This window comes from Nannospalax galili, unplaced genomic scaffold (assembly GCF_000622305.1).
Source record: "Nannospalax galili isolate Female #2095 unplaced genomic scaffold, S.galili_v1.0 scaffold332, whole genome shotgun sequence".
NCBI lineage: Eukaryota > Metazoa > Chordata > Mammalia > Rodentia > Spalacidae > Nannospalax > Nannospalax galili.
The window spans coordinates 1,057,280-1,081,498 of NW_008333794.1; the positions used below are offsets into that span (position 1 = coordinate 1,057,280).

The 24,219-nt window shown below is 46.0% G+C and overlaps 1 protein-coding gene across 2 annotated transcripts in view; it reads right to left on the bottom strand.

The window, feature by feature from the left end:
* Positions 1–24,219, bottom strand: part of Eefsec (eukaryotic elongation factor, selenocysteine-tRNA specific) — a 225,863-nt gene that overhangs the window by 95,110 nt on the left and 106,534 nt on the right. The window contains exons 3-4 of one of the 2 annotated variants that reach the window (XM_008828555.2): positions 11,621–11,717; positions 8,409–8,573 (exon numbers count right to left, since the gene is read on the bottom strand). In XM_008828555.2, coding sequence (XP_008826777.1) covers positions 8,409–8,573; positions 11,621–11,717 — 262 coding nt within the window. The remainder of the gene's footprint in view (positions 1–8,408; positions 8,574–11,620; positions 11,718–24,219) is intronic. The other variant, XM_029561324.1, reaches the window with a different exon arrangement.

A 24,219-nucleotide genomic window follows, 5' to 3' on the forward strand; every position in this document is an offset into this window, starting at 1 on the left:
GCAGGACAGAACCATAGTCACAGGACCAGGCCCCTCACAGCCCAGGAAGCTGCTATGCTTTCTATACAGACAGCAGGGATAGGAGGTCCCAAGACTTGAAGCTGGCCTCTTAAGACCTCAGGAAGGGGGGTCAGGTGGAATGAAGCCCCACTACTGATGCCACCTCCAGCAGCCTGGCATTTCTATGTTCTACTTGTGCACAGCAGGCTTGGGGAATATCAGGAGGGTGAAGAGGACATACCCTGCCAGAGTCTGAGTATGGGTCCCTGCTGACTGGCCTTCAGCATTATGTTTCATTCCCTGTGCAGAAGGTGAGGTGGGGATTGCAGGGGGTGGGTCGAGGGGTAAGGGGGTGGTAGCACTGCCCTTGGAGAGCTGCTAATGGTCCAGAAGGGATCTCTGTGGAATCTCAGAACACAGCCAGGAAGCAATTTAAATATTTCCTTTACTGTCCTCTCTGGACTCTCATATACCAGGTCAAATTCTGGCTCCAATTCCAAATCTACTGCCTCTAAAAGCCACCAAACTCTAAGCTGAAAAACACAAGGCCTCAACTAGTCCAGCCCCACAGCCTTCCTCATTTACCTACAGTGTCCAGGGCCTACCCCTTGGGCCCATATGCACTGTGGACCTCAGCACTGTACCTGTGAGTAGACTGTCAGCATGTAAAACTGCAATCAGAAAGAAAAGGAGATCTACTTACCATACCACTACAGGCCCTGTGGAGGCATATGCTAGGACCAGTGTCATGTTGCAATGACACTCAGGCTGATGTGAAAGGGTATGATGGTCACTGGGGTGGAAAGGAGAAAGCCTTCAGGATGTCCATAGGAGCTTGTGCAAAAACAGCACCCAGCAAGCTGCTGGATCTTCAGGATGCTGAATGTGACCTCTGATGACAGCACAGAGATTCCTTCTCCCTACTGTCTGCCTCCTGAGATTATACTCCAGGCATCACCTGTCACTGTCCATCCTCAGTCAAGTCCCATTAAGGAGACCAAAGGATATTACAATTCTGTCACAAATGTGATTCACATCCTTAAGTCAGAAGGCAAGACATAGGTCAAGGTCTCACCAAGTTACTGTGTCCCTGGAATGTTCAGAGTATATAAAGCTCAGATCAATACATCTGAGCTGCAACTTACCAAGGACCAAGCAAAAAGGTATATAAAGGAGGTGGGGAACATAAGATACAGGGTTGTATGTGAAGTTGATGGCACTGACAGAGACAGTTGACAGTAACAGTGACAGATACAGTCAGCCTCATCCACAGGCCCTAAGGACACATTTGTGTGGATCTTGTCAAATCATCATAGACTACCCCAGGAGGAAACCATGGCTCTGTGAGATGATGTAACTGCCCCATGAAATGAGTAGAGAATGAAGCCTCAAATATAGTCCATATGTGTCCAGAGCCTGATCTGCAAAGTGGGTGGCCACCTCACATTTTTGCCTGCCCAACAGCTACTTTTGTACTTTGTAATGATAGCATCCCAACTCTCTCAGAGAACACCGCTGCCCCCCACAAATTACCCTCCCCCCAAGTTCCAAGGCTCATGTACTCCAGCCAGAATACCAACTCATCCTGGTCACGGTGATGGGCTTAGGCCCATCCAGGACAAAGCACACCTTAGCCACACTCCTGACAGCTAGGCAGAAGACTCTGTATCACTCAGGATGGTTCAGGCTGAGAAGCAGATGGCCTGCCTAAAAGGACTTGAGATGTGGCCTCACAAAGCCCAGTCCTGAGGTGAGTGCCTACATGACTCAGGTTCTGCTCCTGGGCCCCTCTTATTCCCTCTTACTGTCTCTGTCTTTCTCATGCCTCTCCAAGTCTGGCAGCTGTTATACTTATGTCCTCCCAAGTCCAGGCATTACTTTCTTCTCTCCAGTATCCAGGGACAGAGAAAGGCTGGTTTTCCAGGCTTAGTTTCCCAAGCCTTAGAACTCTACTTTCTCCCACCTCCTTCTCGTCAAGGGAGGGACACCCCCAATCATCAGATGGACCCTCTGGGATGATATAATGTTGAGGGTTAACCAGAAGGACGTTTGAAAAGGAAAAAGTAGAAAGGTGGGTCTATGACATGGAGAGTATATACCACACCACAGAGCTGATTCAGGTCTGCAGAGGGGTTTCCCAGGCACCTTGTGACAGAACTGACCCAGTTACCAACTCACTTAAGGCCAATAAACTGAAAACAGTGAGTGATCTTGAGGGGCTCTGAATATAAATGACATAGAGGCTAAGGTGACAGCTTCAGAAGAGCTTCTATGCCAAGGAGACTATGGTGGAGGATACAGACAGCTGAGGAGGACATTGGCTTGGACATAGGCAGCTAGCTAGCTGAGGCCCTTGTCAACACTGGGTGGATTCAAAGGATAGAGCAGGAAGCAGGGTAAGGAGTAGGAGTGTTGGTAGTGATCTCAAAGGGCCTGGGGAACTTGGCCCTAGGCAGAGCCAAGGCTGCTGTGGCCACCATGCAAGGGCTGATCTGCTAAATGGCCATACCATGGCTTCCCCTGAACTGTTCCAACTCCCACTACTATTTCTTTCTTGTTCTGCTGCTCTACCCCAGCAAGAGGCTCTAAGCTTGTGTACCTGGCACCCTCAGGCACATATAAGCCTGCCCAGAGAAAAGATTCTCAAAAGTCTCCACTGGCAAAGACAAGCCACAAAAGCATCCAACTCACAGGAAGCCTGCCTTCTAGCAATCGCTCTTCTGAAACAGGAAGCACTCAAGCGATGAAGCCAGGTGAAACAGCTTCCAGAGGAAAGCCAGAGAAAGAAGGCACTAAGGCTAAGAGCTGCTTCTCAGATTGGACGGTGGGGATGGCAGCTCTGTAGCCCTACATAAATGATGAGAGTCACACCTCTCAAATCAGGCACATCTCTATCTTGGCTACTGATGAAGCATCAGGACACAGCCTCAAAGAACAGACACGACCCCAGAAGCTACTCTGCCTCCAAGGGCACCACTATCCACTTCTAGCCAAATGCCAACCAAAACCCAAGTCAATTATTTGCTCTAAGGACTTTTTCTCCTATTAGTCACATATTTCCTGGGGCCCACCCTGGGTCTAGCCCTAGGATGAGTGCTGAAGACACAGCTGGATATCTGGGAGGTCAGATCAGTGGAGTCAAAGGCCCAGAAACAAGGCACTGTCACAGCATACCAAGTGCTAGGCACAGTACTCACAAGTCAGGGCCTTGCCAATCACTACCCTACTTATTCCCTCCCCTAAAGTCCCGGCCAGGGTCACACACATAGCTCATCCTAAGCCTGCTCTGAACCAGTGACTCATAGAAGGGTTGAGCAACTTGCCTGTGGCCACAGAGCTAAAAAATGCCAGGCCTGGGTTCTCTGAACTCACAGCCGTGCTCTCTCCCTTGTCTGTGGCTTTGACAATTTCTGGTGTTACAACCCTACTGCCAGTCACCACCAGGAATATGACTCACCTACAATCCCCAGATAAAATCTCACCAGAGGGATCCCCTGGCTTAAGGATCAAGACAGCTAGAAACCCTTTAATCTCAGGATGCTTGCTGTTTAAACCATCCTGGGGTCTAAATGGGATTATTTTAATCATTTACTCCTTATTCCCCAACATTTCCTCACTCAGTTAATCAGCCCCAGCTGGGAATGAACTTGGGCAGCAGAAACAACTGGGTATGGCCAGGGGAATGCACTGTTTATTTGGAATGGTTGTATCCTGTCTCCAAGGGAGTTCATAGGGTCAGTTGTGTCTACATCTATTAGTGAAATCTGACAAGGACATCACTGTGCTTGGGAAGAAGGCCGCAGCCTACAGTATCTTCATGCTTGACAGGTATGACACCAATCGTGGACAAGAGGAGGGTGATAGGTCAGAAGACCAGGACTCGGGCTCTCTGAGGTGGGCTTCTGTGCACTTGCAGCCTACAAGGGCCAGAAGAAGAGCATGCCAGAACACCCGCAAAGCTGCTGGGGAGTTAACAGGCCTTATCCCCCAAGATAGGACACCACCAGTCCCCATCCCCCCTTCTCCTCCCCGGTTCCAGGGGTAGGAGGCACAGGAGACAAAGCCCAGTGTTTGGTATTGCATGAGTGACTTCAAATTTGGCCCCAGTGTTGGGTTGATAACTAACCCTGAGCCTAGAGTTCTCACAGTGAGAGGGATTACAGGACAGAGGGACTGAGCAGAGCTGGCCACCAGCACATGAGTATGACATCAGTTTGCAAGTTTATGCATGAAGGCATGAACCCCCAACAGCCACTAGCAATGAAGAGTCAAAGCCCCAAGGAACTATGGGAACTTGTCCCAGACCTAAGGACTTCAGCAGGGTGGGCTCCCTGGAGGCTCAACTCCCTGAAGACTCAGATGGAGCCTGTGCCTCTCTCCAGCTTCTGGTGGCAGCAGGTCCCTAGGAGCACCTCAGTTTGGGGCTACATGACCTCTTCTACAGTCTTTGAATGAACTTCTCTGTGAATCTCTGTGCTTTCTCTCTCTTTTTTAGATAGGGCCTCATTTTGTAACCCAGGCTTGCCATCCTCATATCTCAACCTCATGAGTACTTGGAACACAGGCATGTGTCATCACACTTGGCTGTCTTCTTTTCTGTGTCTTACAAGCACACCTGTCATGGGACTGAGTCTGCTCCAATCCAGGCTGGTCTGAATCACATATGCCTTACCCTTATTCCAAAAAGGTTACGTTCTGAAGTTTTAGGCGGACGTATCTTTTTGGGGTCACAATTCAACCTTCTACATTTTATTCTTTGAGCTCTGAAACTTTACATCCATATCATAAGAAAAATATACCCCATTAAATCATTAACTGCAAATGAAAAAAATCTTATCTAACATCATCAGCTCAGCTCAAAAATGTCCCTAATGCCATCACCTAAGTCACCTAATCAGGTTTGGACGATAATTCTGAATTGTGACCTATCTTGGGGGTATGAATGCTTCTTGCCTGTGGATCTGGAAAGCAAGTTACCTACTTCCAAACTACAATGATGAGGTGGGCAGAAGCCATCCCAGCACCTAGAAAAGAGGAAGGAGCATAGGAGTCTTAAGGGTTCCTGGTCAAGTCTGGAACCTTGCAGGGCAAATTTGACTAAAGTTTCCAAGCCTGAGTCAGTCTCTGGGGCTGACCCTCTTCCCTCTGTGCACAGGATCATCAGGTCCACCCATGCCTCATTTCCCTGGTTATGAACTCAGAGTCATTCTAGTTATTTATTTATGTATTTTTGTATTTATTTAGGATAGCATGTATTTGTAGCTGAGCAGCTCTGTCTTTTCCTGTATGTATAAGTCTATAGCTTTGTTTTCATTTTGTCAAATCCCTGTTCCTTCCTTTTCTGTTGCAAGTTTAAGTTTTTGAAATGTAGAGATGTGTTGTGTGCATCATCGAGATTCATGCTATTAAACAAGAGGGCTCGTACACATCCATCTTCAATAAGTCCTCATCCACCCCACCTTCTGCTGAGATGTCTAAATGGATCTACAAAGCACACCCTAACATCTTCAACAAAAGGGTATCTGCCTTTCCCTGCCCTCTGCAGGCGTGTTTTCTCATCAGCCACCTTCTAATTTCAGCATTCTTAAGAGTCTAGACAGGCTGAGAACCTGCAGAATTATTGCATGCTAACAATTCTTCCTTCTTTCCTCACACTCCAAAGGTTCTACACTCCACATTGTACTTGGAAATTTCAGCTAAATATCCAAATATCCTCTTTACAAGTTCTTCTTTTCCTGACCAGTAAAGAGAATCAGACAGTAGAGACTCCAAGAGGGCTTTAGAATTGGCTGGAGGAAACAGTTGCACCAAAGCAAGAGCAGAGTTAGATGTACAGGTGCCAAATACCTGCATGAGTATTTGGAACACTATGGATCAGTAATTGTGATGTGGACCAGTAAGTTTCACCTTTATAAAGGTAAAAGGGGTGGCCAGAGGCCTCAAAGCACAACGCTACTCAAATGCCTGTCTGCTACCTAGGATGAGGACTTTGGTCTCATCCTCCTCCAAGTCCTTGTCCCAGCACTGGAGTCACCGACCCTACTACAAAAGCCTCAAAAACCTCAGATACCCCCAGATCAAAGCCTACCACTAAAAGCACTCTTCTCACACCTTCTTCCTATCCCCAGCTCCTCTCACAAGCTGCTAACATGTCTTTGCCTAGGGTGGAGGGGAACCAGTCAGGGTGGCACTTGGGGGTCTGCCTTGGGGAAGGCAGGAATTGTTCAAAAATACAGCATTGATTTACTTTTCTGTTCCAACAAAGAATTAGTACACAGTCACAACTCTAATTTTCTAATCTTCTTTCTGTTAAATATACTTTCGTTTATTTTCATAATTTATGCTTTATTTTCTACATTTGCACTTTGAACCCCTAATTTAAAATGGTTTTGAAGCCGGGCGTGGTGGCGCATGCCTTTAATCCCAGCACTCGGGAGGCAGAGACTGGCGGATCTCTGTGAGTTCAAGGCCAGTCTGGTCTACATGGTGAATTCCAGGCCAGCTGGGGCTACAGAGAGAACCTGTCTCAAAAAGACAAAAAAAAAAAAAAATCCCAACAGTATCCACATATTACCCTGCAGGTTTGGTCTGCTTGTCATATAACAGTGCTTGTACACAATCAGTACAGAAACGAGCCCCACACATTTTCCTCCCAGCTACAGGGTTTTGATTTCTGATTTCTGTGATCTTCAGAGGAGAATCTACATAGGGGAAGTGGGGAGAAGGGGTTTTTACCTACAGAGTCTTCAGGAAAGGGCAGGGCCCTTGCTGCTCCATTCTGACTGCTGTGCAAATGAATCCCTAGAATCTGACAGAGCTGGGCCTTTTGCCCCCTGTTGACTCTCACTGCTTCGGGGACTCATACCTCTGGCTTGAGCCCCTGATGTGGGACACAACACTATCAATTACAGGGTGATTCCTTTATCTGGGTGAGTCCACTCATTCCTGCTCCAGAAAAAACCCCTTTCTTGCCTAATCATTGTCCTAAACCATAGACAGCACAAAGGAAGAGTAGGCAGCCAGCCCTTTCTCGTTCAAGACAAGGGCTGCATTTTGGCCTGCTTGCTCACTGACATGCTTACTTCACTGGTCAACATGATCGAACTATGGTGCTCAAATATGTGCTCAAACATTCTGGGTGTTTTCACATGAGATTGACATTTAAATTGAAGGCTTTGAGCAGATTTTCCTATCAGCTTTCAGCAAAGAAGGGAATTCTGGTAGCAAACAGATGGCCTTGAGTTTCAGCTGTCCCCCATGTTGCCATCCTGCCACCTGCTCCATAAGTCCCACAATCACAGGTCCAATTCCTTAAACAAATATTTCTATTTACCACTCTGTGGTATATGAGATGGTATATGAGAGTTCTCTGAGGATACATTTATCAAGATAGCTGAGGCTCCTAGGGGTCATTTCTATGGAGAACCCTAGCTATATCTAGTGACTGAGACAACCAAAGGTAGACCTCAACACAACACTCAGCAGTCACTTACACTTAGCATCCACCTAAAGTCATTCATTCACTTCCCTCTATCTGGGCCCCTCTGAGGACAGAGAACTGTGATGGCCTCAGCTTCCTACAAAGTATGCTAGGTGCGCCCTCCACTAAAGAGCTCCATCCACTTTTTTTTTTCTTTTTTCCTTTTGGAGATAGGATCTCATTAAGTTGCTCAGGTTGGCTTCAAACGCTTGAGCCTCCTGCCTTGGCTTCTCTAGTAGCTGGGATTATAGGCATGTGCCACTAGGCCCTGTTAAATAAAAGCCTTCTGACTATGAAGGTCAAGGTCACTGGACACCTTTTAAAGTTGGAGTCAGGCCACAGTACAAGGTGGGGGAGATGGGGAACCCTCCAAGGATCCACTGTCCCCCAGGGTCTTCAGAAGGGTTGCAGGGCATCTGCAGTGGCCACTGGGAATGCAGAGTAATCTAGATTTCTAGTAGATTGAATGACTGTACACAAAAAAATATGTTTAATTTGAAATTCTTGTTAAGAGGTATCCAGAGTTGCAGAGCCAGGTTTGATGGCTTACACACATCTGTAATTTCAGAGTTAGCTGGGGATACCTAGAAATAGTCTCCACACATGCTTGTAGCCAATATCCAGGGGACTTGGACTTTCATCCCAGCACCCTGGCTTGCTGGCTGTTGTGCTCTCAAGCTCACCTTACCTCTGGAGCTTATTTCTTTACCTTAGGAACTTCTCATGGGGACATGACTGGCTCCTATTACAGATTTGCTATTGAGATCAAGGAAAGTAGTAGTTCTAGAATCCAGGAAGGAAGAATACAAAGACAGAAGAGTAGGCCAGCAGATGATATCACAGAGTGGGTAGGCTCCACCCCTTCCATAGCTGCTGCTTAGAAGACTAAGGACAGCAAGGGACAAAGGAGAGTCAAGGCAGGACTGACCTTAAGGGCAGGAATCTCCACACTGTCTCCGAGATTGATGGCACCTGAGAGGATGGTCCCAGTCATCACGGTGCCTTGGCCCTTGATGGAGAAGCAATGGTCCACAGACATGAGGAATGGCCCCGAGGGGTCTCTTGTTGGGATGGAAATCTGGGACTTCAGGAGCTAGAAGAGAGATGTTGCAATAACCACCTGCCAAGTGTGGGGAGGTATTCCTGATCAGGTTATCTACCAGGGGCACCCAGCAAGCTGTCCCAGATCATAGGACCAAAGCTGTAACTGCACTCAGTGAGAGGGAAAGGGTACTTGGGGAAGTCTCCTCTTCCCCAAGATCACTGAACTGACAGGATCACTGCAACAGTCTCCTCAGTGGCTGCCATACTGCAGTGGAGGCAGCCGCTACAGGACACTTCACCCATGGTCCTGGCCTCATACTGTCCCTGCCTGAGCTGCGACTCCAAGATTCCTCACATAGTCCCCAGGTACCATACAAATCTTGTCTGTCATGCTATGCCAAAATGCCAGGCACCCAGAGTAGGCAGGCCTAGAGTGTAACCTTCTCCCTGGATAACTCTTCTGCAGAGGTCTCTCCTGTATTGCTGAATCTCCCCATCCATTACTAGAGTCTATTCCCTGCTGTGACCATCTGTCTATCTCACCCCACAGGGCCACAGGACTTATATGGCGCCAGTAGTTGGCACCAATGCTTGAGGGAAGGGCATGTGAATGAAGGACAGGTGGAGGGAACCTGAGGTGAGGGGGTAGAAGGCTGGCTCCCAGGGGCAGCTATCTATGCCAGAGGTCTAAAGACAAGAGGTGGGAATGTACTGTGGAGTCTCCTGATCCCTCTGCCAGGCCCCAGCAGACAGAGATCTAGGCTAGCACAGCCTAGATCATAGCTGACTTTCCAGAAACATTAGTCCCAACTGCCCAGTGTTCCTTGGGTCATGTATGTGCTCCGAGATACTGTCAGAGATAATTATCAATAAGCAAATGAGCATAGAGGACACATTTCTCCTTTTATTTTGCTACCTTTTGATTTCATAAGTAAACAGTAGTAATGTCAAAAAAGCATTCGGGGTGAATTTTCTGAAGTCACTGTCTTGTGCTACCAATTCCTTTGGAAATATGGAGAGATTCAAAACAGGCTGGGTCTGAGATTTATACAAGAGGCTTCTTAAAGGAATATAAATCTTTCATAGTCATATTTTTGTGGATATGCTTGAGCTGTCCCAGGTTCCCAGGCTTGTGTTCTCTAGAACTGATGAAGTAACAAGAACCTCTCCCAGAAAACATTTGTCAAGTATAACTCACAAGCATGGCAGGATCCTTGGTCACACTTGACCTTAGCTCTGTGGATTTGGGTCAACAGACCCTGGTCACTGGATAAGACAAGCAGGCAAGTGATGTACTCTTTTGCCTCTCTCTCTCACACATCAAGTAGAGAAGTTGGGCATTGTGTCACACAGCCTCAGAGTCTCAGGCTGGAAGGTGAAAAGTTCCAGGTCAGCCTGAACTACTTAGTGATCCTGCCCCAACAAAAAAGGCAACAGCAAAATTTCATATCAGACAACTTATTTCATACAGTTAAAAAAAAAGTGATGGGTGGGGAGACTCAGCCATATAAGTGAGGCTTCTCCAGAAGAAGAGTCCAGGGAGAAGTTGATACTCCAGATTTACCTGTTCTGGGCACCTGGCTGGGGAAAGGGGATACATGGCAGATGAAGCCTGTGGGACACCTGGGGACTAGGTGAGGAATCTTGGAGGCTGCAGCCCAGGCAAGGATACTAGAATCATGGGCCAGGCATCTCAGGAGAGGATAGGCCATGCACTGCCTTAAGACCTTGGGCAGGTCACTTCACGTCTCTGACTCTCATTCTTCCTCAGGCTCCTGGTTGTTGTGAAAGTTACAGACTACATCCATAAAGAACTTAGTGTGGAGCCTGGCATGTCAAATCATGTCATGGTCATAAGAAATATATTACTCCCAGTAACACAATTAGCCTCACAGTGCCACAAGGTCAGTGTGGTCATTACTTTCCCTGCATTGTAACTTTCTTCACTGTATGAAGTTGTCTGATACAAGCAATTAGGCTGTTGTGGTTTGAAACAGGGTCTCGCTAAAACAAGCTGGCCTCAAACTTTCCATTTTCCAGTCTTAGCCTCAGAGGATATGTGCCACCAAGCCTATGGATCACTATAGTCAGAGAGGAGTGGTCGGCCAGCACCAGTACACAATCCAGCCCCAAAGCCCCTACACCAAAGTCAGTGACTCTCAGAGCTCAGTGGAAGAACTCTGTACCTCCTTCTTACTGCCTTCCTCCTTCACACCATCACCTCCACCACTCTGTACACATCCCCTGCCTGCTGACTGGACTGGATGCTGCTGTCACCTGCCAGGCATGGAGCAGGGCAAGCTTATGGTCAAACTAGAATTCACCAAAGCCACCAGGTGACGCCTGATGAAAGCCCCACCTCCTGGTGAGCTGGGCCAGGTCAGACAGCTAGTGTTATAACTGTACTTCATACTTCTGCCACACTCTTGGCTCCCTCTACTCAGTGAGAGGGAGGCAATGCTGGGCCACCTGGACGGCTGGCCTCCTTGCCTCTTATCCACTGCACTGAATCAGGGGGAATAGTCTGGACCTTAAGGCCACAGCTCTGGAAAATGAAATATCTACTGCTTTGGTGGAGGCCATAAAGATGGAGGCTGTGTTGTTCCAGGCACTGGATCTCAGCCTAGATAGAGGCAGACTAGAGGGACCAGCACAATCTGAAGGGTAAGAGTGGACCTTGTGGTCAGATATGCTGCACAAGGGCTGAGTCCTAGCCCAGAGGGGTAAGGAAAGAGGGCAGGCAAGAGGGACTGATAAACCTGGTGAGCTCTTTTTTATCAGAATGTGAGAAGAAGAAGGAAAGAACAAGATGCAAGGTGAGAAGAGATCTAACAGCCACGGAATGCAGGCAGCACCCAACACCCAGAGGTCTTAAGAGGCCTAAGGGCTTTGTTTTGTTTTTTTTGTTTTGTTTTGTTTTGTTTTGTTTTGAGGGAGGAGAGGGGTCCCACATCAGGATGATCAAGGAGGCTTATGGAACCAAGTTGAAGTCTCTTACTGGGACTGCCTCTCCCTCTTTCTCAGGCAGAAAGGGACATGAGCAGCTGCCTCAGCAGGGATGGGGCAGAGGACATTCTGGGTTCAAGATGACAGTACCTCAATGAGTTCTGAGATGCCCTGTGGAGCTTCTGTTTCAGGGGCCTCTGGTCCCCCAGGCTTGGCTGCCACGGATATAATCGGTGCACCCCGGAACCTGAAATGGAACAACAAGCACTGTGACAGTCACAGAGGCTGTTGGTGCAGCTGGTACATTGCTAAGCACACTGGGCACCTTCTCTTCACCCTTCAGGTGAGCACTAGAAGTCAGCACCACTGCTCTCGGTCACAGGTAAGGAGGCAGAAGCCACACAGGAAAGGCTGTACTTTCAGATATCACAAGATAAGGGGGTTCTTCTAAGCCTTAACTCCACCTCCCAAGCCTCCACAGGAAGCGGCAGGGGCAGGGGCAGGACCTGGAATACAAGAGCCCTTGAAGAGAACTCACACATCTCAGCTTCCTGAGAATCAGGACCACTGGTGACCCAAAAGTCCCTGAAGTTGCATCTAGCAGTGCACTTCATACTTGGGAGTAGAAGACAACGGTAGGATCTGGGCCAGCCAGGAAGCTCTGCCTCCCAGAGGAGAGTCTCCTACTAGCGGCAGGCCATCTTCACCACAACTAAACAAGTAACAATTGCAGGGAAACGGGGGAAGAGAAAACAGCTCATAATCCCACCAAATACAGCATAGGCTGTAGTTTCTTCTGAGCATAGTTTTTCCATGCTTTGCCAAGGAATTTCTCCCCCATTTTCATGTCTTCTATATCTTACATACAATATTTCCTATGCTGCAAAATATGTATATGATGTCATATCCTGCTAACTTGTTTACCATTAAATCATTAAGAATTTTCTATTGAGTGCCAGCAACATCAAGAGCAGTGATAGCTCCGCTGTGCTAAGCACTTAGCACAGACACTTCTGTTTACACCTCAACCTGCCACTGGGCTCTTCCATCTTGTAGGGGAGGAAATGGAGAGGTAGATTACTTTCTCTAAGTCACCAACTATAACCCTCGGAGCCAAATTCAAATAGCCCTTCTGAACCTGGAGCCTGCTTTTTTACCTCTTCTCAGTGTCCCTTCCCAGTCTTCTCTTCATCACTGCTTGCTGCACAACAGTATGATCCAGAATTATATGCTTGCCTCCAAAGTGACTCATTTATGGTCCTTCAATGTTATTCCAAGCAACACTGTGATAAGTGTGCTGAAAAGGACTGACTTGGCTTGGCCTTGGCTTTCTCGGACTGCGCACACCTTGAAAGGGCAGCAGTCATGTTGAATAAGGACATGCAAAAATGCCTCAGCATTGAAGCAACAGGAGCACAAGTGATCAGAACCTAGGAACTAACCACAGTCTTGAACAAAAAGGGAAAAAAGATGAGCCTCTGAGAATAAGTGAAAGAAATATATTTTTAACCTGTTCTAGTCCCATGTTCCCCCGAACCCCCTATTCTGTCAGATGTTTTGGGAGACTCTCCATACCCAGGGCTCTGTCTCAGGCAGGGAACTTGCTCTGGCTCCCACTGCTCCAGCCTCTAGGACTCGACCTGTGGCTGCAGGCAAAGAGACTCACTTCTGCCTCAACCTCCAAGACTCCAGACTTTGACTACAGACTGAAGGAGTTTGTTCCTGCGGCGGCATCCAGCCTCCAATAGCTGCAGGTGATGTCTTTAGGAAGACTTTCTAAAGGAACTGTTCTCTGTTGGCACTGGAAGCCCTCTAGAGCTTTTTGAGCTGTAACACTTGCCAACAATCTCCTAGATGGCATCCTGAAGCTGCTGAGGGCACGGAGCTGTAATACCTGCAGCCTCTCAATTGGCATCCTGCTGCTGCTGAGGGTTCCAGAGTTTCTACTTTCCTACTGGAACTTTGACTTTCCCATTTAAACTGGTACTCTCAAAGGGCGAATAAAGTTACCCTCGTTTTCCCTTCACTGTCTGCCCACTCATTCTTAGAGGGAGGGTGTGACAAGAACCCAAGATAGGAGAAGTCTTACTTTCCCACTGTAATAGCCTTTTCCCTGAGGGCATCTGTTGAAAATAATGAAAAATAGTGGTTTAACATCACAATGTTCATAGCTGGCTTGGAAAAGCTCCACCTCAAGCACAGGGCCTGTAGGCTCAGGAAAGACTTGAGAAGAATCTGGGCCCTCACTTCTGACCCTGAGGTTCTATGTAAGTAAAAAGTAAAGCAGACCTGTCAACTGCCTGCTTAAACACTGACAGCATGGCCAAACTGCACACAGAGCCCCTGATCTGGCTTCCTCAATCAGCCATTTAGGGAAACCTCTGCCTTGTCATTAATGGCCACTACGCTAACTAAGCAGACACCTCAGGAATCACCATGACAAGGAATACAGACTGTACAATTTGCTCAGAAAAGTCATCAAACTGTAACAAAGCCACTGGCAGGTGTGTCTGACTTTATAACTACCCATTGTATTATTTTTAAATATCCAGGTTTCATCAAACATTTACAATACATGCATGTTAGCCTTTTTTTTTTTTTTCTGCTGTGACAAAATACCTGAGGCAAAACAACAGAGAAAAAGATCTCTTTTCTCAGTGTCAGAGGTTAAGTGTGTCATGGTGGGCAGTATGGCTCACAGCGTCAGAGGGTGAATGTGTCATGGTGGACAGGATGCAGGGCAGAGCTGCTCCTATCACGACAGCCAGAAGCAGAGATATAACTTATGCTATCTGGTTTTCTTCTTTTTTTCCCATCCAGGCCCCCAGTCTATGGTATGGTGCTGCCTGCATTGGTGGGGGGGGGCGTTCTTCCCCCTTAGTTCATCCTCTCTGGAAACACCACTGCAGACATACCTAGAGGTATGCTTTGCTATCTCCTAAGTACTTCTCAATCAACCAAGCTGTCAATCAGTACTACACATCACAACATGCAAAGAAGCAAGAGAAGAGTCCACATACAAAAGAACTATCTGAACTGTTCCTGAGGAAGCCTTCCCAGATAAATAAAGAAACCAAATCCAAAAACCTAAAAGGGAAATGTGACAATACTTCAACACATGCAAAAAGTTGAAAAAGAGTTAGTGTCCTCTGGCAATCTCCTCAGATGAACCATTCCATCCAGGAAGTTCTACAGAAGGTTTAAGATTCAGGAAGTAACCAGCTCAAAAGTCTCAGAGAGCTCCAGGGTTCCACCTTTCAGTGATGTGGCTACCTTTGAGCTATCCATGCTCCTGTGAGTGACTCTAATAAACTCATTGGTTCATAGATCTGGACTTTGGTGGTATCATTACTTTGGTCTGTCGTCAGTTCCCAATCTGGAGTAAGTCGATATTTGTATCTCCTTAGGAAATATTAACACAACAGTTAGGATTTTTTTTTTTTTTTAATCCTGGAGTAGAGAAATGCAAGAACTAAAATGAAAACTCCACTAGAGGAGTCAGCAGTGAATCTGAGCTGGCAGAATAAAGAACTGATGACTCAGTTCATTCCACCTGAGAAAAAGAAGAAAAGAACCTAGTCTTAGAGGCATGGTGGTGCTCCAGGCTGAGCAAGATGGGGCTCCTGAAGCAAGGAGAGCAAAATGGGAGCATAAAGAATGATGAAATGATAGCCTGAACCTTCTCAAATTTTGATGAAAAAAACAATGTACACATTAAAGAAGGTGAACAAAGTCCAACAATAAACTCAAAATCCACAACTAGAGAGATCACAGTCAAAGGCCAACAAGTAGAGAATTTCCAGAGCTTGGAGAGGGAACTGACATGTGCCTATGCATGAGATCCACAAGGAGATAAAGCTAGCTTTAGAGACAGAAATCGGAAGGTAACAGGATGTCCTCCTAGTCAAGTACTGAAAGTTTAAAAGATAAAGCCTGCCAACTAGAACCCTACAAAACATACTTCAAAAATAAAGGAGAACACAAGTATCTGACAGTCATGTAATTCCATTCCCATATATACACTCCAAAGAACCACAAACAGGACATAAATACATGCCCAGCAACAGATTAATGAGGATAAAAACTGTGGCATGAAAAACAAACAAACAAACACAGGGGCTAGAGAGATGACTCAGTAGTTAAGAACACTAGCTGTTCTTCCAGAGGACCTGGTTCGATTCCCAGCACCCACATGGCAGCTAACAATCTTCTGTAACTCCAGTTCAAGAGGATCTAACACCCTCTTCTGGCCTCTGTGGGCATTGCATGCATGTGGTGCACTTATATACATGCAGGCAAAACACACAAACACATAAAAAAAAATAAGCTATTATTTCTGTGGTTAAAAAAATATAACAACAGTATTATTTAGCTATAAAAAGAAATGAAGTGCTGACATGGGTTTCAATGTGGATAAAATTCAAAAACACACTAAGGGAAAGAAAGCCAGACAAAAGGTCACTAATGATGTGATTCTATATATATGAACAGCAGATTGGGGATCCCAGGCAGTATTATGGGGGGAAAATGAGGAGCAATGGCCTCTTTTGGAGGTGAAGGAAATATTAACAGGTTAACTGTATGGCATATGATTTACATCTCAAACAGCAAAAATAACTACTGACACTTTTGTTCCTTATTCACCACCATGGTATCAGGTATCTGTTTCTCTGCACGTACATCAAAACAGAGCTGTAATTTTTTGCTATTTTGTATAGTCTGTTTTAATCTACACTTCCTTGGCAGAGCCACATGGCATTTCTTACACACTAAAGGCACTATGAGGAGACCCTCCTGCTGTACTCTAGTTCTGGACTTTGCTAGCTGCAGGAAGCATCCTCACCTGCCTCATTTCCAAGACTGCTCTCCATGCGCTGCGTATACAGCCCAGTATTTTCATGTATTTTCTTTTTGATCAGAATCTGCATTTTTTAATATCTTATTTTTTATTTTTATTTTACATATATGCGTGTATTGCCTGAATGTATGTAAGTGTACCCATGTCATGCAATGCCTGTGGAGAACAGAATAGGTCATCGAATTCCCTGGAACTGGAGTTTCAGATAGTTATTAGTTGCCATGTGGGTGCTGGGATTTGAACCTGGGTCTTCTGCAAGGTCAATGTTCTTAACCTCTGAGCCATTTCTCCAGCCCCCAGAATCTGCATTTTTAAAAACTTAGTTAATTTACCTATAATGAAAAGTTGTGGGTCCCAGCAGCCACAGCAACTTGGCAGCCACTGCTGGCATTCTGCTGTTTCTACCCAGATGCTCTGCCCTGACTGTGCACCATTGTTTCCTTTGGTTGTGTGGTTCTACTGGGTTGACCTATCAAGTTAGATCTCTGGGAAGAAGTCTCCACAAATGGCCTTCCTTCCTTTGAGAGTCTTCAAAGAGCAGTTCACTTCTCTCTGTTCTGGTTCTTTCCAAAGGAGTGTAATGACTTTATGCCATCTTATGATGGTTGGAGCTCTGAATCGTTGCTCCAATTTCCACTTCTTTTAAAGTACTACAAGATTTGCAGAGTGGTCTGAGGACAGAAGTGTTCTGGATGCAGTCTTCTGTCAATTCTGTTATGGTTGTCTTATCCACCCCTAACTTAACACCAGATTTTATGATATGTTATTACTTCTTTCCAGAACATGCAACTTGGTTCTCACTGAAATCACCACTTCCACACTGTTGGTTCATGACGCTAAGTTATGTTCTATAGCAACCCTTATAACTGGAATAACCAGGTGACCAACTTCATTGTTCTTATTCAGCATAAGTGCAGGAAGTAACACTCAAGTAGCCTCTAGCCATCTGTAGAGCATTCTACTTAGCAGGACATGCTTGTAGAAGACTTCTACTTTGCCTTTTATTTGTGCCAAGCAGTGGTTTTACACTTTGGGGTGTGAAACTACTTCAAATAAAATTGCATTTAGGAAAAACATGAGTTCTCTTAAATAAAATCCAGGCCAATAATAACTAAAGTACAGTTCTGGAAAGCTTGTAGAGGCTATGGGACAAATGACCTGTGTGCAGGTCCCACTGAGAGAGGAGAGGGGAACTGGCCATGGGACTCATCACTCTGTGCCTGGGCAAGACTGGGTGGGTGCCACTGGGCTCTCTCTTCCAGTCTGGTTTTGAAGGACCAGTAATGTCAAGTGCCCGAGGGATTGGCATCTTTTGAGGGCATGAGGGAGGTCACTGGGGAGCAAGGTTCTGGAGTAGGGCTTCTGGGATCAGAACACTGAGCTCTGGGACGGTCCTGGCTTCTGCCATTTCCTTCCCATAATTCTGTAGTAGACATGCACTCTCTGTGCCTCAGTTTCCTCATGTTTTAAGTTGATGGTAGAATTTTTAATATAATTACTTTGAGGACTGAATGAAGCATTGCAATGAGAACATCTAGCCAGGTGCTATGTGTATCACGGCACTGTCTGGGGGGCAAATGTGAGACATGGAATAATCACTGTTCTTGCATCTGCACCCAGGGTCATTAGGGGTCCAGCAATTTGTCTATAATTTGTTTTTTAAATAATTTTATTTATTATTTTTATTTTATGTGTATGTGTGTAATGCCTGCATGTAGGTAGGTGCACCCATGTCATGCAATGCCTGCAGAGGTCAGAAGAGGGTGCGAGAGCCCCTGGAACTGGAGTTACAGACAGTTGTTAGCCGCCATGTGGGTTCTGGGAATTGAACCCAGGTCCTCTGCAAAACCAGTCAGTGCTCTTACCACTGAGCCATCTCTCCAGCCCTATAGTTTGTTTTTTAAATAAATTTTTATTGGTGTATATTCATTTTACATAATGTTCCAATTTCCTTTCTGTTGCTATGATAAAACATTCTGACCAAAAAGCAACTTAAGGGAGAAAAGAGTTTGTCTTACATTTCCAGCCATAGTACATCATTGAAGGAGGTCAGGAAAGGAACTCAAGCAGGAATCTGAAGCAGAAACCAGCGAGGAATGTTGCTTGCTTGTCTCTCTAGCTCACTGCTCAGCTAGCTTTCTCATACAGCCTCAGTGTTCTGAGGGATGGTGCCACAGTGGGCTGAGACAATCCCTCACAGACACACCAACAGGCCAACTAACCTAGGAAATTCCTCAGTTGAGACTTCTCTCAGATGATCTAGGTTGTGTCAAGTCGACAATTAAAGCTAACCAGGACACAGTGATGGGCTTCATACAGATATTTTCATTCGTGTACATCGTGCACTTTGGTCACATTTGTCACCATTCTCTCCTTCCCCACTCCTGTTACTGCTATTCATTTCCCCAGGCAGTCTCATTTCTATTTTCATGTCCCATACAGACTTTAACATATGATTTTATGTGTCTGCAGAACATCTAGGGTTCACAAATGAGAGAAAATGTGTGACACCTATCTTTCTGAGTCTGACTATATGTGATGATCTTCACTTTATCTATTTTCTTGCAAATGACATAATTTCATTTTTATGGCTGAATAAAAAACTCGTGTGTGTGTGTTTGGTGTTGGTGGTTTTTTGGGGTTTTTTTTTTTTTTGTCTTTTTTGAGTCAGGGTCTCCCTGTAGCTGCAGCTGGCCTCTTGATATGTAGACCAAGCTGGTCTTGAACTCACAGAGATCTACCTGCCTCTGCTTCCCGGGTGCTGGGATTAAAGGCATGTACCACCAAGCCCGGCTTATATTTTTAAATGTTATATATAATTGAGATTTATAACACAAAATGAGACTTTCCTCATGATACAATCAGAAAGTTATGTACCCCCCCCTTCCAAAATAAAGAGAGTAACAAGTTCCCAACAACTACCATATAATTATTTTATTGGTTTGAGGACTGAACATACCAGAAGGCAAGGCTTTTATCTGGTCACAGAACTTAAATCAGCCACTTAGCATGGAGCTGGCTTTGAAAGACAGGACATCACCCTTCAGCTGTGTGACCTAGAGCAAGCAACCAAAGCCAGTCCAGCTTTAGGATTCTTCTGTGAAAGTGGGGAGAATGAATAACATCCACCTTGCACAGTCATGACAGAGGTGAGAAATGGAGAGCAGCAGAATTATTGGTGCCCAGGTACACCACACTCCCCATCCACCATGCCACTAAATCCAAGGAATTCAAGATAATGAGAATGTCCATTTGTGGAAAATTAAAGTTACACATGATGCAAGAAACACATGTTGCAAAACCAGAGCAGTAGGGAGATGGCAAAAATTGTAAACACAGATCTGCTCACACTAAGACACTGCAGACAGGAAGACAGATGCTAGCAGCAGACGCCAGAAGTGCTGTACGGAGGAGGAAGAGAAGCACTGTGAATGTGGTACTTCCTCTGTCACTACGTAGACATGGATTCTATTAAGTGAACATTCATATATGTGTTTTCAGTGAAAATATTATGCTTAAGGTATGAATATTTTTTTAATGATTTTCTGCTCTAAGAGCCTTTTTTTTTTTTTAACCAATGGCAGCCCAATCTCAGAGGACCAGGAATTTCTACTACTGCAGCTACAAAAATAAGCACAAGAAAAACAAAACAAGCTATTAACTTCTAGCTAGATACTATTACCTGCTGAAGGCATTGAACTTGGTTAAAAACTTTGGGAAACTGAGAAGACATGACAGCAGCAATTTGAGATATTGTTCTGAAATCAATGAAAGATTTAGAGATAACTGAAAGATTAACAACCACAGCATTTGTGTCATGTCCAAGTCATGCACAGACTCATCTTGCCTGCATCTTGGTGTGAATTGCTCAGTCTGGGTCACAGACCTTCTTCATGCTCAAAACCCTTGATCATTACCCTTATTCCCTTGATGGAGGTACAAGAAGAGGTTATTAAGCAGAAGAGTCCAATCAAGAATTCACTGCCACCAGACTCTGCTGCCCATCTGAAGAAGCCTTTTGGAGTCCCTTTGGCAAAGTCTGTCCCTTAGCCAACCTTCATCTGCTGGCCTCCTTTTCAGGCTCTCTGGGAGCTTTTCAAGAGCTCCAGATTTCACTTCTCTTGGAGGAAAAGCCCTCTGGCTTGACACCCTCCCACCAACTACTTCCAAATGAGCTACCGTTTGTTATTCACAGCTTGTGACTTGTTTTCTTGTAACACTTTCCTTCTTTCTTAGGTGGGGAGCTAAGGAAACACCATCTGTGCCAGGCTCCATGGAGTGTCACAACTAAATCTAAGGGCTCCTAGAGCACTGGGGTGAGAGGCTAGAGTCCCTGCCAAGGGTACCAGCTCTGTGCAACACCAACAGAAATGAGGTACTTCCTTCTGCCCCCTGCTTCTTGCCATATCCCCAAAGCCTATTCCCATGTATGTCCTTCATCTCCTCAAGAAGTCCTCTGCCTCCTTGGGCTCTCCTTACTGCAGGCCACTCCCTGAAAGCCCAGCTGTCCCCTTCATCCATTTTTCCCAGGAACTCTCTGCTGATGACCCACAACATAGTTCCAAAATCTGCACATCACCCCCAAATGTACATTCTCTACAAAGACCACTTCTCAGCAGTGTGGATCTAGTCTGCCACTGGCTGCCTGCCACCCACTGCTTCCAGGTTCTGGTCTGGGTGCAACCCTCCTGTTCTATTTTGTTTCTCCATTGCTGTGACAAAATACTCTGACCAATACCAACTTGGGGAGGAAAGGGTTTATTCAGTTTACATCTCCTGGGTCACAGTTCATCAGGGAGGCCAAGGTAGAAACTTCAGGGCAGGAACCTGGAGGCAGGAGCTGGAACACAGGCCATGGAGGATCGCTGCTTACTGACTTGCTCCCCTGGCCACTGCTCAGCCTGCTTTCTTATGCAACACAGGCCCACACCTGCCCAGGGGTGGCACCACCCACAGTGGGCTGAGCCCTCCCTCCTCACACAACAATCAAGATGACCCACAGACTTGGCCACAGGCCAGTTCAATGGAGGCAATTCCCCAATTGAGGCTCCCTCAACCCAGGTGTGTCAAATTGACACTAAAGCTATCCAGCACACCTCCATTCTGAGTCTAACAGGTAACCATGCCTTTCAGCAGCCTCCGCTTCTTCTGCTTCTTCAGGATCTGACTCCAAGCCACCCTCACTTTCATTCTTGGCACCCAGGCTACCTACCTGCTCCCCAAAGTTAGTTGACAAGACCCTGGGCCAGACAGCTAAGGGTGCGCATGGACTCTGGAATACCAGGAAGAAGCCTGAGTCAGAGAGGTGTACAAGGCCCTCTGAAGTCTGCTCAGCGTCCCCACTTATCTTACCAAAACCCACAGCTATATAGACAGAACATGCAGACCTTATCTGGTGGCAAACTTGGCTCTCACTTACCACTCCCTGCCCATCAAACCTCACTCCAGGTGATAGGTACCCCATGGCAGGAAAACACTCTGGTGAAACACCTAGGAATCGTTGCCATCCAGAACAACACAAGCAACTTCACCTCTCTCTGCCATCACTTCCCTGTCAGGAGATAGCCTGACCTACATTGCAGGACTAAGTTCATGTGTACATATGTCCTATGAAGTGTGCAGGCAGCCACCAGTCTCACAATGCAAACCTGAACCCAGGGAGCCCATTCTTAGGAGCTGGTGGCTTGGTCTTCAGTCTGTCTATCTACTTCTGCTTAGTTATCATCTACCCTTCCAGAGCCACCTACCCTTCTAGAACCACCCCCGTCTAGTTATCGTCTATCCTTCCAGAGTCGCCTTTGCTTAGTTATCACCTACCCTTCCAGAATTAGTTCAAACTTCTAACTCCTTGGGCTGGAAGTAAGTGCTCTTTCACCAGAAGCCCACAGGCTGCTCTGAGGAGTCATTTCTATGTTAGTGGGTCTCCTAAATTCTTTCCCCACTGTCCATTCTTAACTGTTGGGCCAGAAGTAAGCTCTGGGCAGGGACCTCTACACATCACATAGCCCCTGGCCTGGCTGAAGCAAACACAAAGAAAATCAGACTTGAAGGTGACAGAAAACAACCTAGAGACCCTGGAGCTCCTTCAAGAGCAACTTAAATAATCTCAGGGGCCACTACTGTCTCAAAGTACAGACAGTGTCACAAGCCAACATGAGAGGAGGGGCATTCCAACAATGGCCTGAGACCCACTGTACAGGCAGTCTGCCATCCTTGCACAATGAAAGCCTGAGGTACTGACCTTAGGAAGGGATGTTTCAGAGGAAAAGGAGAATCTGAAGAGGGATAGAAAGAGGGGAAAAGACGTTTAAACAAACAAAAAACAGAAAAGTAAAGAAAGATATAAAAACACTTATGAAGTGAGCCAGAAAGGAAACCCAAGAGAAAAAAAATCAAGGAAAAGAGTAGATATTCCATCTCTGCTCTGTGGCCAGCACCAGGAGTGTGCTTGAGAAAAGATTCCAATGCCCAGGAACAGGGCTCAGGTCCACATTTCAGAGAAACAAGAATTGCCCAGGACTGCCAGGTGTCCTGCAGGAGACAAGAGTATACTTCCTCCATAGCAGGAAACAGGGTAAGAGGAAGCTCTGTTTGAGCTAGCAGAGCTCCAGGACTAGGATCCAGCATGTACACATGGCTCTCCTTCCTGATCTAGGACTTAGTGGGCAGGGGAAGAGCATAAACATGTACAGAAGATTCCAGGGATTTACCATCATGTTTGGAAATTCAATGATTCTTATCCAAACTCTTTGGGGCAACACACTGCTAGGCAGCTGGCCCTTTTCCAGGCATAGACCAAGCTGCTTGTGCTGTTTACTAGACATGTTGTATATCAGGCATCCTGGTTCCTGGCTACAAAGAGAAGAGCTGCCCTGGGAACCCTAGGCTGTTGCCCAGGTTCCAAGGGCAAAGGCTCTAGCCAGATGGCTGGTCAGCAGCCCTGCAGTACAGTCAAGGCTGACCCCAACAACATTTAAGAGCCCCTTCTTATCTACTCCTACCTCCTCCAGATTCCCTTCATAAGAACATCAAAGTGCTCACCCAGCTCTGATGTGCTGACTATGCATGCAGGCTGACCTTTGTCAGCATATAAAAGTCCTAGAGAATAATAAAAATATATGCATATACACACATATATTATATACCTATGAATATATAAGTCACATAAAAGAAATCTAAGCAAACAGGTTTGAGATAGTAGGCTTCAAAACAGCCGAGGTTTATCAAGTCTTATTTTCCCAGCAGTCAGGTCAGTTGCAAATCTTACCTACATATATTATATACCTATGAATATATAAGTCACAAAAAGAAATCTAAGCAAACAGGTTTGAGATAGTAGGCTTCAAAACAGCCAAGGTTTATCAAGTCTTATTTTCCCAGCAGTCAGGTCAGTTGCAAATCTTACCTCTGGGGTAGCTGGGTGATGCAACTGACTGAAAGCCTGTATCTATGCAGGAACAGCTGGCATAGTGTCAAGTTTCCATCATTACAGCTATGCCTGTTAAAGACTTGTCCTGTGTGTGCTGCCAAGTGCTTCTTCATAAGAAAGGCTGTTGAGACTGAACTCAATGGCTCTAATTCACAGAGAAGGAAACAGCAACTCAGAGATCATGCATATGTCAGCCACAGCACCAGTATGAAATGCAGGCTTGTAGGAGTCCACAGAGTCACAGGAGAATCCCTGTGACTGGTACTAAATCCAATCTCAGGGAGGGTGTCAGGACCAGGGGAACCTGGAGAGGGCAAGGTTCTAAGCTAGCTATAAGAGAAAGAAGGAAACAGAAAAGATTTAAAAAGCAAGAAGAACAGGAGTCTGGGAGAAATGTATCAAGGATGTTGTCAGATGATAACACTTACTTAGTGAAAAAATAAACAGAAAAGCACAGAACAC